Source organism: Triplophysa dalaica, chromosome 4, assembly GCF_015846415.1.
Source record: "Triplophysa dalaica isolate WHDGS20190420 chromosome 4, ASM1584641v1, whole genome shotgun sequence".
NCBI classification, from domain to species: Eukaryota; Metazoa; Chordata; class Actinopteri; order Cypriniformes; family Nemacheilidae; genus Triplophysa; species Triplophysa dalaica.
This window is the reverse complement of record NC_079545.1, coordinates 26369755-26384703: the sequence shown is the minus strand read 5'-3', so window position 1 is coordinate 26384703 and position 14949 is coordinate 26369755. Positions and strand designations below refer to the sequence as shown.

The 14949-nt window shown below is 38.5% G+C and overlaps 1 protein-coding gene across 2 annotated transcripts in view; it reads right to left on the bottom strand.

The window, feature by feature from the left end:
• Nucleotides 1–195: 195 nt before the first annotated feature.
• The window catches only part of dapk1 (death-associated protein kinase 1), a 62817-nt gene continuing 48063 nt past the window's right edge, over nt 196–14949 (bottom strand). For both annotated transcript variants that reach the window (XM_056746442.1, XM_056746443.1), the window contains exons 19-26: nt 10863–10940; nt 9520–9736; nt 8337–8522; nt 7903–8100; nt 6035–6173; nt 5771–5891; nt 3950–4138; nt 196–3114 (exon numbers count right to left, since the gene is read on the bottom strand). In XM_056746442.1, coding sequence (XP_056602420.1) covers nt 1846–3114; nt 3950–4138; nt 5771–5891; nt 6035–6173; nt 7903–8100; nt 8337–8522; nt 9520–9736; nt 10863–10940 — 2397 coding nt within the window. In that variant the 3' untranslated portion in view covers nt 196–1845. The remainder of the gene's footprint in view (nt 3115–3949; nt 4139–5770; nt 5892–6034; nt 6174–7902; nt 8101–8336; nt 8523–9519; nt 9737–10862; nt 10941–14949) is intronic.

Here is a 14949-nt window from a genome sequence, read left to right as displayed (position 1 = left end):
GATTGATTACATCAGGGCCGGAGACATCAAAAGAGGCACAATTCATTATTCAATAAAATGCTTGGTTCAATTGATTAAAAGCCGTTTGAAAGGCTTCCACCATTTAACAGGGCATCAACCAATTTGTTTTTAGAATACAATGTAAATGGGATAGCATATCTTAAGATGTTTTAAGGTAAAAGAACACAAAGAAAGGGTCATCAAGTAAACAATTTATTATAAAAAAATGTAGTACACTGTAAAATTATAAGGAAATATTAAGGACATGGCATTCAGCGACATGCATTCAGAACATAATATAAATAGATGTGTAGGTCTTGTGCAAAGAAATGACTGTACAAGTCTTAAATACAACAGGATAAATTCCCCTATGATTTACCCTGTTAAAGTCTTTATAAAGGAAATGATTAAGCTTGAACACAAATAAACAGACAGATTTATAATACACAGACATAATCACAGTATAAAAATGTGCCTTTGGAATGAAAAAACACAATATGCCCAGTTCCCTTTCAGAAAAGTTTGCTTGTGATTTTAAGAGTGCCTGCAAAGGAATAAAGAGCTGGAAGCCCCAGAATGTTACATGGGACTGTTGAAAGTTCATTTAAGATATTAGAAAAGATGAAACTGTAGCTGTTTCCTTTGAAGGAAAAGTCATAGCATATAGACATAATAGGGAAGGTTTGCTGCCACCTACAGCTTTCACGTTGTCAATGCATTTGTGCCCCGCATACCACTTTATTAAAACCCAATTCAAACAGATGGCTGTTATGATTTATATAAATTTATACCACTTAAATATAACAGTGAAACAGGATCTCTGTTAACAGTTCTACACATTTTATGATTTTTTTGCCCAATTGCAATCCCTTTAAAATAATTTGCTTTCAATCTAATGCTTAAGAGTGTGAATGTGTGAAACAGAAAACATTTATATAGCAGTTAAACAATTGTAACAATACTCAGTTCATGCTTACCAAGATATTGCAGCAGAGATTTTATAAAAAGAAATGCCTGGAGTATTTCATCGTTTGCACTTAGAACTGCATTGTTTCATTGAGGTCACACAAGTATACCGTACTTAAATGTGACGACGTTTGAAAGTCAGTAAATACACTGGGACACAGAATTTTAGGAAGCAGACTTTAAAAAATGTTAACATTTACTTTCGTCAAGGAATGTTTATGTGCTTCATCTTCTTAATAAAATCCTGTCTGAAAAAATATGGTTTTGTTGCAGTAAGGAACGGTAAGGTAGATACAATTTCCTCCGAATGTTCTCAAACTCTGAATGTTTGAGAACAGACTTGTTCTTCATTTATATATGAACATTTGAATTGTTCTAGAAAGGGTAAACACTGAAACACTTCCACAGGTGTTTAAATTAAATTTGCTTTTAGTAGGTAGCACATGGCACATCAAATGTTACAATCTAGAACAGTTTATCATCTCCAAGGCACTCAATAGATTGAGTTATTATCTTTTTATCATCAAGTAACGCTTCCAAGCACTTTGTGATCATTCGGCCATCGAATGTGGTTTCATTTCTTTGATTCAGACTGAAATGTATCATTCAAAACTGCAGAATTATCATTCAGTAAGGACGTTTGGAAAGGCCTTCTGCAGTTTCACTTTATTTTAATTTAGACAGGTGATACAAGATTCCCTTGTTTTTTTTTTCTTACAGAGGCACCATTTCAAAGATACCAAGGTTGAACATTCAGAAATCGCAGATGGCATCAGTGGAAATAAACTCAATACTTTAGTCTTTAAACACCAGGGATCTGAGATTGAACATCACTCCACTGATGAAATTGCACGTTTCTCTACAGACACAATTGGAGTCCTAGCGAGAGATCACAGAACTGATGGAATTGTAAGATGTGCCGCCTCCATTGCACACAGGGCTGTACGGCTCTGGCGGAGTTCCCAGAATCTCCAAATTAACCCGGAACACTGGCGCGGCTCTGAGAAGAAAATCTGCCGCGTCTCGACGGCCAAGTTCTCGCAATTTAGCAAGCAAAATGCCTACGGTAGAATCTGATCGCTGGCTCCACTCTTGCAGAAGTGTGGCTGTTGGGCTGGGAAGGGAAAGGGGGTCTGCAGGGGGGGTCCCGTTGGCGCTGCCGCTATATTTAGCAGCTAGCTCGCTTAGGCCCACGTTCATGGCTAACAAACACCAGTCCTTTCCAAGGGCGTCGGGCGGGTCCAGCAGGCGGCAGAGTTTGCGTCGAGCCAGGTGACCGAGCTCCGCCACGGGCACGTCCCTACCGAGACTGCCCTGTTTGTAGACCTGTGTGCAACCTAATGCTACGATGCTAACAAAGCTCTCGCGATAGCCGCCCATTGTGTTAGACAGGGCGTTCTCACCGCGCGCCTGAGCCCGGAAAAAGTCTCTAGGTTGGTAGAGCATGATGGGTCCGTGGTGCTCCCGCAACTGCTGGGGGCTCAGATAATGTCGGGCAGTTAACAATCCAGGTAACGTAGCGGCCACGAGACTTTCTGTCATGCCGCACAATGTGTCCAACAGAGCATAACAACGTGTGGGATCTCCTTCAGGTCCTCGTAACTGTACCTCCATGCCCTGCCCGTGGTTAACAAGCAGAACTAGAGCCTCGGCACCACCGAGCCCAACCCGAGCTCCGCTGCTCCACAAACGGACGTCCTCAGGCTCAACCTCGGGCTTTTGTTGCCGGCTCCAGCGACACAAGTTGACTTGAAGCTTATGAAAGAGTCCGCAAGGGAACGGGGCTAAGTGCTCTACAGGGACGACACGTACTCCACCGTAAATTAAAGTGTCTTCGCCTTCGATGTCGTCTTCGTCTGTCCAAGTGTGCTGCAGCCCACCCGTGCGTATGAGGGCGGGAATGTCAACCATTCCCGGGTTGGCTATGTCTCGGGCACAGACGTCCATGGCATCAAGGATCTGGAGGAGTTCGTCGATGTCGCCTTCAGAGACCAGGTTTTGGAGTTCCTCCACACGATAGCGACCACGGTAATGGTGGATTGCTTTGGGGGTTTCAATGGAGAGAAGCTTGCCAAGGACATTACTACAAAGCCAGCGGGGATCCAGCAGGACAACATCTTGGACGGTTTCACTCTGCATGATGTTGATCTGGAGAAAAGAAGGGAATAGTATTAAGTATTACTAAAAGTTTTTATTGGTGGAAGTTTGGCACACAATACTGTCGGTTGCTATAAGATCCTTTACAAAATTTGAAAAAAATATATTTTAAAGAGGCAAGCAATTAAATAAACATTTCAGAAGAATTTTTATTATTTGAACTATCCCTTTAAGAGGAACTAAATAATCACCATTCTTCCATCTCATCAGGGCAAAGACCTCCCAAATTTCATATGTCAGATTCAGTTTTACCAACAAGCGAATGTTTAAAATGTGAACAAAGCTGAATCACAGCTAGCTACTTTGGCACGTCAACATAATAAAATGCCCTAAAATGTATTTAAGTGCTGCCTCTGCCTTTTAAACACTGATGATTAATATTGATGAAAAACCATGACTATTCAACTGCTATCTCTATATGTTAAAGTGTTGTTGTTGTAATACCCGTGGGTGTTCAATAGACTTAAAAGGGTGCTATTCAGTTTCTGACAGCCATGTCATTTAGATCCACAAAAATACATGTAAGCCTTGTGAAACATGTGTAGATGTTCTGCACTGTAGACTTTGAGTGCTTTTGTGGTAATGGATGTAGAATTAACAGTGTGGGTGTGCACAATAGCATAACTGAGTGTATGAAAATACTAATTTTAATTAATAAAACAATAGAATCAACAGCTCATACACCTTCCACCCACACCAAAACAACCCTACTGTTATTCAAATGTGCACACAAATCATTCAGCTGCTCTCTCACGCACACACACACACACACAACAGACACACACACTCACACTTGCAATGGTCTGCCCACACACACACAACACACCTCTCCCATGCTGTGAAGTTGTAAAGTCAGCTCCCGCAGATCCTCTTCACTGGCCAGAGGGTTGATGTGTTCTTGTACATCCACGACAAACTGTTGCCACGACATGAGCTGGTTCGGACCGCTCAGTTTCCTCAGGGAAGGCAGAGTGGACAAAAGCTTCTCTGCCAACTGAGTCATAGGCCTGCAGGTCTGTGTAAAAGGGAGAACATGCATGAGAGAGAGCCACAAAACAACAATGAGTCGTATAAAGCTACATAAATACATTTACATAAAAGAAGAGAGAAAACATTTTGAAAAGCACTTGCATGATTTGACTTTTTTTAAGGCACATTCATTGCCTTTAAGGCATAGCTCACCCAAAAATAAAGATTTAGTCATCAGTTACTCACCCTCCAATTGCTCTAACATTGTATACAATTCTTTGTTCTGTTGAACATATTGAAGATATTCAGGAGAATGTGGGAAACTAAACGCTTCTCGGCACCATTGACTGCACCATAGTAGTTTTCAACCCTACTAGTTAATTCTTTCAGCGCCATTTACGAGTTATCTCGTCATTAAAAAAAAAACGCTTCCCCGCCAAAGACGAGTTTTTACGGCATTCAGTGTTCGTACTGTTATACAGCAGGTGGCGCTATTACACACCACTGGGAAAAAGTACAGAATTCCAGAACCTAGAATGTATATGTTATAGCGTTTTTTGGACAAAAACATTAATTATCTTTTGGAAGAAACCTACCCACATCTACAGAGAGATAAAAAACGAACAAAGGAAGTTAGAAGAATACGTTTTTTTTTTTAAAAGCTGAGACTCTCTTTCATTTGACATGTTGTTTGTCCATATATTCTTTACAGAAAATTTACTGTGAGCCATTAAAGTTGGGTGAAAATGTTAAAAAACGCTGGCGTAGGCTGGCAACTTTTTTTTAAACAGGCTGGCGGCGAATGAGTTAAAAGTGCCCCAAAACTGTTTGCTTACAAAATTCTTCCAAATAACTTTCTTTGTGTTCAGCAGAACAACAAAATTTGCAAAGGTTTGGAACAACTTGAGAGTGAGTAAATGATAAAAGAATTTTCATTTTTGAGTGAACTGTCCCTTTAACAAGCACTACCAATTAAAAGTAACACCCAGTCTTCTTTAAAGGGACAGTTCTTCAATTATTTACTCACTATCACATCCTTTCAAACCTGTTCGAGTTTCTTTCCTATGCAAAAGCGCAAAGGAAGATATTTTGAAGAATGTTGGTACCCACCCAACACTGTACTACATTAACATCCATTGTATTGACACAAAACCACTGAGACATGTCTCAAAACATCTATTGTGTTTCACAGAAAAAAAAAGAGACATATCCAGATTGTGAACCACACCAGGGCAAATACATGATGACACGATTTTAATTATTTTGGGGTAAACTACCCCTTACAAATCCCTATCAACGAAAGTAGCTTGCAGATAATATTGTGTCTTTAAAAAAGGCAGCCATCAATTTGTAACAGCATCCTTAAGGCATGCAGATGTTAAAGAAAGCGCCGCAGGTATGTGTAGGAGTGTAAACAGCAAATGGGAAACAGAGGGGAGGAGGAAAAAGTGGCTCTTATTAAGCAGCAACATATCAGCGAGGGTTCGGTACACATGCCGTGATGCTTGACATGTTAAAGAGAGCTGACAAGCCTCATTCATTTAAACTGTGTCAAGACACATCAACACACTGGATAAATGGCACCAATTAACATGCCCGCTACATTTTGACCGTTTCAATAAAGTACTTAAGTCGGTCAGTTACAGGAGATGTGTAAGAATATAGAGATTGAGCTTACCGAGATGATGTTGTTTCTGAGCTCTAACAGAAGGTTTCTCAGCAGCTTCATGTCTTTGGAGTTGGATGCTCCTGCATCCATGACAAAGAGCTTCTCAGCAATCAGCAGGTCATTACCAAACCTGAGAAAGAATTGAAAAGATATTTAGGATAATAGAAACAAACTTTAACCAAAACAGAGCTGATCAATTAATTCAAACTACTTGAATTTTATACACAACATGAACAGTTGGTTTGTCTTATTAGTTGATATCAATTAAATCACCTGTTTCTGACTTCTCTAAGCAGAGATCTCTCTTTGTCATAGATGAACTCTCCACCGAACGATCGAGGGAGATTCGCGATGTCAGCGTGTGTGGCCACGAGCACCACACACAGTGGATTCCTGATCTTCCCTCCAAAGGCTGTGGACATAACAAAGCACCGGTTTTAATCTTTATTCTCATTATTGCACTCAACATCTATAATAGCAATGCATATAATGAACTAATAACCACATACAGTATCAAGATCAACAGACACAGCCATAGACAGATCAAACGAGATCCTAGTTCTCTTCTTGCATTATACATAGTATTATAGATGTGCTCGCTACAGTACTTCCACAAAATCATCAACCATCACTACAGTGAAAGCAAAGGCAAGACCCGCAGAATTTGAAGGAGACAGTCAAATGAGAGCATACAGAATGAATGACGGGACGGAAAGTAAGATACGTGGAGAACAACTCATTTCTTTCATATTTATAATGTTTCTTATGATGGATGTATGGGTACATTTTGAAAGAATTTTCATATTTGGGTGAACAATTTCCTTCAAGTAAAACCTTTTAATTAATCAGTTTTATACATTTTCTCCAATTATGTTGTAAGTTTGCAGTTAGCTCGGCTCCAGTTGCTACTACAGGCAATGTGACACACTGAGATATCAGACGGCACAGAAGCCGTTCACACAAGATGTGTCACTGTGTTCTAAACTCAGCCGGAGCACACAGGCGAAGGAATGAAACAGAACGTCGAGTTCTTGAGATGTCTTTGAGAGATGCTGCGTTTCATTAAAAAAGGAGATACACTGAGTCCTTGTGTAACTTACAGGCATTTTATAAGAGCTAAGAGGTGTTGTCAGGCACAACACAGAGCCCCTTGTTATAAAATCACTGTAAACCAATATGTAGTTCCTCAGAAACAGAAAGAACAAAGTGGTTGCCAAGCAACACAGCATACAGTGGCGCTGTAATTCTCACGTATTGCGGTCAGATGTGTGTTTTGGGGAATTTAACAACGGCTTATGATGCATCCGCACTGAACGCGAAGGATCGCGTTCCTCGCTCTATATTACTCGCAGGAATCGTTGGTCAATGAGCTCTTCGCGTGAATTTCTCTCTTGAGTTTTTAACCTGATTGGCGTCACACGTTGCAAGTCCGCATCTTTGCGCTGACATTGTATGTAATTTGCATCGACTAATCGTTATATACGGTTTTATCTGATGCCCGGGTTTGGCCTAACAATTCCTTTTATATTTATTTATATTCATATTTTATTGCATATTAATTGCATTAAATGAAACCTACTCAACCTAAAAACGACATAATGTTACGTTGTTGCAGCTAAAACCGTCAATAAATGTCAATTAAATGCTTTTTATATCTGCCGCAACATGCTCCGAAATTATCATAATTTCCATGCAAAAACTGCTGTAATATAAAATTAAATATGACGATTTTGATTAATTCATGTGCATGACATTTCATTAATTTAATTCAAATGTTTAATAAATTGACAGCTATACTTTCAGAATAGAATGGTTAGCAAATGTTGTTTTGAATCATTATGGAAATGAAGCTGAAACAATATGACTCAAAACAGAAATAAAATCCTGAACAAAACACAACAAACAGAATTAAATATTCACATATTCTCTTTCAAAACAAAAATCTAATCATAGTGTTGATCATAATAACCCTGTTATTCATTTTAATATAAAGATACAAAAAAAATTACTTCTCCCAAGACCTCTTAATCAAACATTTCACAGCTTAAGCGGATCCCTGTAATTATTATAATAGAAAGCCCTACAGAGGAAAAAATCTATATTCTGCACACTGAAGTCTCAAGTGACACACACACACGTACCGATGTTATCCTCTTGCAGCGTGAGAGCCTTGAGGCAGTTGAGCCAGAATGTGACCTGGCTGAGTTGAGTCTCGTACGGCTCCTCCAGGCTGAATAAAACCAAGTGGATCGCAGCTGCGTCATTCGCGGCAAAGTAATCGTATGAGCAGTAGTAGACAGGATTACCAGAGAACTCCCATATACTGAAGTCTCCAACACCTAGAAGTACACACATACACACAAGCATTCTAAGTATACGGCGGCCATCACAAAGTACACTATGTGGGCACTTATGCCACACTACAAAATGCACAAGTGATGCTGGTTTTAATGACCAATTATTAAAGCAAGGCAAATTAACTTTTTATATAAAGATCAGCACATTCTGTTCAATTTCAAAACAAGAAATGTGTAAAAACAATAACACTACAATGCCTATTAGAAATCATTTTCACCGTTGACATTGGCGTTCTGGATGTCGATGGCTTTTGTGGCGGTGTCATCAGCCGTAGAGAGAGCGTTGTGTACGGGACTGAAGACCTCCAGCACTCCTTTGGTCAAACTGGGCTCGAACATCATACTGCGACTACGAACGCTAACATTCTCACAGCCTGGATACAGGTTTGAGATACTCACAGACACTGCGCACGCACACATACAAGTCACAAACAACAAACACCCAGACATAGAGAAGGAAAAAATACATATACGCAGTCAAATATATACATTTAGTTTGTTTTTATAACTCTTTAAAATATATAATATACATCAATTATAAACAATATGTAATACTGTATATAAACAAATTATATACAATATACTGTATAGGGAATACAGTAAATAAACAATGGTTTCCAATGATATATTATTAACATTTAAAATGTTGATTCAGGCACATTCAAATTAAAGCGCTCAACTCTTTGATAACCTGCCACATGGGGGAGCTCTTTGACAAAGGCCTGATTTCTGCTCTACCAGCATTGACCAATCAAAGTTTGTTTATGTTTCTACTATATTCTTCTTATTTAAATATACAAAAGCTTATTTGGTCATTATAAAAACAGTATTATTAATAAAAATAATAATACTATATTAATTATCTTACAAAAATAATAATATATATATATATATTTTTTTATTGTTGTTAGATGACTATTCCTCTACTCTAAAAAATTAAATTCTAGATAAAAGTACAAGAAGTTATATGAGCAATTTTCATTTAGAAATGATGACTCAAATTCGTTCTATACCTCACAAATGTGTTAGTCACACCATGCTGCACATGTCTCGCACAATCAACGCCTTCTCCTGAACTTAGGCTCTTTATAGAAACTTTCTCACAGAAACTCTTCAAGACAATATTTGTGAGAAAAGCAAGCTTCATATATAACACACAACTTTGATGTGATTCCACCTTCTAAGGATAGCAATAATGACGTGAATGTGATGATCTGGGAATGTGTGAGAACAGAAACTCTGCTCAGAACTGCCAAACATCATTTTGAGCAATTCCTAAACGCTAACATTTAAATTCCTGGCAAAAAATCTGAAGCAATTTTAGCCATGGATGAATTTGGCAATGTTTTTTCTTCCGGTGGCTATGATGTCAGGGCCTCCATAGAACAAAGGCTAAAGCACCTGAAGGTTTGGAAGTGACAGGTGAGGCGGGATGTCGGACAGGATTGGTCAGTCTGGACCTCCGTCTCCTGAAGAAACTGCGCAAGATCCCACACTTTAAAGATTCCACCAAAGTGCTCTTCCCCGCTCCCGAGTGGCCGAACAGCTTGAGTTTGATGCGAGGTTGGAGGGTCTGTGTAGGCCGCAGCTGCTGGATGTAAATGGTCTTATGGTTGTCCTGTCAGGCCAATCACAAAGGGTATGTTAATTACCACAATCCAATCACATTACAGCGTGACATATGGACCAATGACACAATGCTAATGTGAGTAAGAATGGGTAGAGAATCATAATGAGTGTCATTTATGGGGCTTTCATAACTAGTGTCAGTCATGAATTAGAGTCGGAGCCAGCTGAGTGTTATCTTATTTTCTAATGCAATCAAATAGCAAGATGCTGAATGTCTTATATTAACCAACATTTAAAATGACCTTCCAAATCTTGAGTTATTTTAAAATAGTCTTACTAAACATTAAGTTTGTGGTTAACGGATAAACCTAAACTGTGTATCAAATCAAAGCTGTTGAGGCAATAACATGGCCAGCATAAAAACAACAACTGGAGGCTTTAAGATATAATAACCCTTACAAAAATGACTGCTATAGCATCATGATACGGCAGTACATATCATGGATTTCCATTTACACAATAACATATACATGATAATCTAGAAAATACAACAGAACTACCACAAACTTGGAAAAATACCATGAAAATAGTTCTTAATTTTGTTTACAACTTGAAATAGATTTGCAAAATGGCGCCATTTTAAACCTGCAAGACTTTCTTTCTTCAGCAGAGCACAAAAGAAGATATTTTGAAGAAAGCTGGTCACCGAAACACTGCCGGTTAACAACATTCTACAAAATCTCTCCTTTTGTGTTCTGCTGAAGAAGGAAAGTCAGGTTTGAAATGAGAAGAGGGTGAGCAAATGATGACAGAATTTTTCGGTGAACTGTCACCTGAAGCCGCTAAAAGCTTCCTGAACTTGTTCAGTTCTTGCAGTAAACCACATTTTAAATCATTATAAACTCAAATCCCATGAAGCTCACATTTGACCCATTTCTCAGTGGGTACAACATTACATTAGCAGCGCAAAGCTTGTGGGGTTGATACCAAGCGAACAAACATGCTGTTAAAAATGTTATATTTTCAATGGTAAAAGCACCTGCTAAAGCCAAAAATGTATATTTACATTTGATTTCGGAATGTTTAATTTTGAATAAACTATTGCTGAAAACATTTATGTAATGCCAACGAATGTCTTGAGTCTCAATGACATTCATATTAAAGCAAAATTTCACCTTTTTCAGCTTGGCCAGCAGCGTTGCGACGTGCTCCTGCTGTTCTGCATTTGCAAGATCTTCTGCTGTCTTTCCATCCTGCAGGAGAGAGAAAGATAAATGACAGTGATTAACAAAGTGCAGCGAGAGAACATTACAGGCACTGCAAAGACCGACGGATGTCCAGTGACACAGATAAATGAGTAAAGCTTGATGAATAAAGATCAATCATCCATTGATCTGCTCAGTATCACCTGTCCATCCTACACCATTTAAAGATAGATAGACAGACAGACAGACAGACAGATAGACAGATAGATAAGACACATAAAGCTAGGCAGACAGTAAGTTTGAAGGGTGTAAAAGAGATGTGAGAAGTTAACAAGAGAAAGTGAGAAAGACAGAGAGAGAATATCACCTTACAGCTTGACGTGGTGACTCACGATATATATTACAAAAGCTGCCTGAGACAAACAGTGGTAATTATTACAGCTGAAAATGAATTATGGGTTTAATGCTGTCTTCACAATGTCAGGTTGTTTGTTATTATGATATGAATGCACTAAATTTTCGTTGATCTTCAACTTGAAGAAACAATTGAAAATGCATTGAGAAGCTCTCAGGCATCAATTGTTTTCTTAAGTTTTCAGTTTGATAAGGATTTCCCATCCTTCTGGGTGGTAGCCCGAGAGCTATAAAATGACGGATAGGTTAAGATGGATGACTAACTACAATATTTATTTGCAGAAGTGTTTTGAGGTGATAAACCAAGAGATGAATCTTCTCTGAAAGGACTCTAACATACTGACAACATGCTGTGCTTTGGCACAGTAAACTCTCTTCAAGAAGCAGCGATTGTAAATTCATCCCCTTTAAACATCACAGCCAGACACATCAAAACACTGCTTGTGTTACACATTACACTGCATTATTCACCGCCTTCAACAAAACATTTCAAGACAATTACTGTCAAAATAACTAGCATTAAAGGGGTCATATGGCGCGAATACGTGTTTTCTGTGTCGATGGTATGTTATAAGCTACCCATGCATGTATTAGACACGTGAAATTGCAAAAATTAAAGTGTTGGAACAAAAGATGCATTCTATCTAAAAGCAAATGCTCACCCAGACCTGCCTGAAACACCTTGTGTAACCACACCCCTACGAATGAACATGATTTGACTAAGACCGCCCAAATCTAAACACTAGTAAGGTGTTTGTACTTGTAAATCTCATTGTATTGTCACCGCCGCAGCCATGTTGTGTGTTTCGTTGCCATGCCAAAAGATGAAACTGCTAAAAACGAATGGTTACATTTTATTTACAACACTGTTCCAGAAAAGTACAACCCGAATGTTCAAGTTTGTGCAGCGCATTTCACTGACGATTGCTTCACGAACCTGGTAGAGCTCAAGACCGGCTATGCACGAAAGCTTTGGTTAAGTGGGGCCATTCCAACCATTAAAACTTCGCAAAGCCTGTAAGTATATTTTCATTGTAAAAGACTTTGCTACGGACTAACGCTGGTTGAGTTTGTCGTGTGGTTGTGATCTGCAAATGCAGACACGTGTGCAACATGAAAAAGTCCTAATAATCAGTTATAATGTTCCAACTAAAGGCAACAAATGTCGTGTTTATAATGGGGTTCATTGTCTTTGTTGAGTCGTGGCGTAACACTGGTTGATCAAGACGGGCCAAAGCGTTTTTATAACATTGTATATAAAAGGTAAAACAGTTAGCTATAGTTTTTAACTATTTAACATAATAGTTTAAAAATAATCTTTAAAAACATAATCTACAGTTCTTCATATTTTGAGGACTGTGATATTTTTTATCGTTATAGTTATTTATCCTGTTTATTTGTTGAATTTATTTATCCGGCATAAAACTGAAGGACTTCACCTTTATGCATTTGTTGTCCACACTAGATACAATTTCACTTTAAAGGTCCAGTGTGTAATTTGTGTGTTTATTGACAGAAATGCAATATAATATACATAACTATGTCTTCAGAGGTGTATAAAGACCTGCGTTGCACCGGTCTCGTGCCGTTCCCTCACAGCCCTCGTCCCGCTCTGCTTGTCACAGTAAGGTCTTTTTACACCTCGGAAGACATAGTTATGTATATAATAATGCATTTCTGTCACACTTAAGTAATGGCGCGTTATGTTTTTATTACCTTAGAATGAGCTATTTCTATCTACATACAGCTACGCAACCTCACAACTAGATGACTCTAAATTTCATACACTGGACCTTTAAGTTGTAAAATAAAATGTGTTTTTTAAAAACCATCAAGACGTGGAAATGTCTTCAAAAGTGCATCTAATTTACTCCATAAAGGCAAAATGAATTCTAGGCCCACGGACTGTACAGTATATTGCTATGGGCTCCCCCGCACCACTGGGATCATTCCCATGTTTCACCCCATTAGCTGTATACTGGGCTTCTGTGTGACCGACTTGTCATACAGACCACCCAACAACTAGTCAATTATGAATAAGTTGTACAAAAATACAAATACATCATCAATTGCAATCCTTCGCGTGTTTTCCATAATGCAATAGCACTAAAAATTGCTATAAAATGTGTTCATTTTATTCCAAACAAGGGGTAGAAACTTCCCAGGAGATATACTTGCAAGCAGCACATGTGTGATTGGAAGATCACCCTCAGGAGACACGACTAGGAAAGGCGAATGACTGTCGGCAAAACTGAACTGCATTCTAAAGGTATATAACCACAGAACCAGCAGGTCATATGTAAAAAAATACTGTTAAAACAAACTCAAGGAAACTATTAAAAAATAATTTAATAAGGTCTTGGTTCAATCTGGTTTGCCTCTTTACCCAAAACTAACCACAATGTTACAGCTCGACTCCCATGAATGATTCAACACCTCCAGACGTGCATACAAAATCTAACCGCACAAACCCACACCGAACACCTGGGGCCATGGGCGCTTGTGTAAACCCCAGAGCCAGAAACAGCTGTGTTCTTCACAAACCAACTGAGACAAATTAACCAGCCTCCATCTGATAGAGAGGCCACAAGCACCCCCTCACACGCATATGCAAATGAGAGCCACAGAGAATGTGGTGAACAGCCGAGGTGTTAAAACACAGATGAAGAGGAATAGAAGAGCTGTGATGCTGTGTCAGTATTTCATCTAATGCGATTTGATAAATACACAAGTTCTGAAGACATGACTGCCAATTCTGCAGCACGGTTTTTCTCTTTATGTTTATGTCTACTTGTTTCCTACCACGCGTCCTCTTGAGGACAGACTTGAATTCATTTATTGATTTCTTGTTGTCTCCCGAAAGATAAAAGATGTCTGAATATCTCCGGGCTGAATGGAACCTCCTGACGTGAGGGAAGAGAACCTACTGTTTGTTTGACACATTGAGACCACGGCTGGTCATTATAGTGTTGGAGATATGAAAAATGATTCTCGCTCTGGAGAAAATAAAAACAAACCAAATCATAAACAGTCACACAAACCAGTAAAATTCAAATACATGCCAAAGAAACAGTGAGAAATACAGTCGCGCTTGTGAAAAATCATAATCGCAATGATTGGCTGGCTATAAACATGTTTTACAGATATCTTGGTGTGGCTTTTTTGTATTAAAATGGTGAATCAAATATATTTATACAAACTGTGGTTTATTACTATGCACTTGTATATTGGAGCAAAGAAAGAAAATGTTTCTTTAAATGTAAATTTTTATGCAGTTAAAAATTGTGGACAGCACGCTTTTGTATTATATTAATATTTTTTATAAATATTATAATGTCTGCTTTACAGTATTTTAGTTTTTAAATTATACAGTTTGAAAGCAACGTTCACCTTTACAATAAAATTATGTCATCATTACTGACATCGTTTTAAACCCGTGTGATTTTCTTTCTTTGGTAAAAGAAGATATTTTTAAAATGTTGGTGACAAAACCGTTGGTCCTTCTGTTGTATGGGCAAGACGTATGGGCAAGTGAATGTGGAACCACGCTTTACTTTTACCAACATTTTCCAAAATATCTTATTTTCTGTTCTGCAGACGAAAGAAAGTCATACATGTTTGAAATGACAGGAGGGCATGTAAA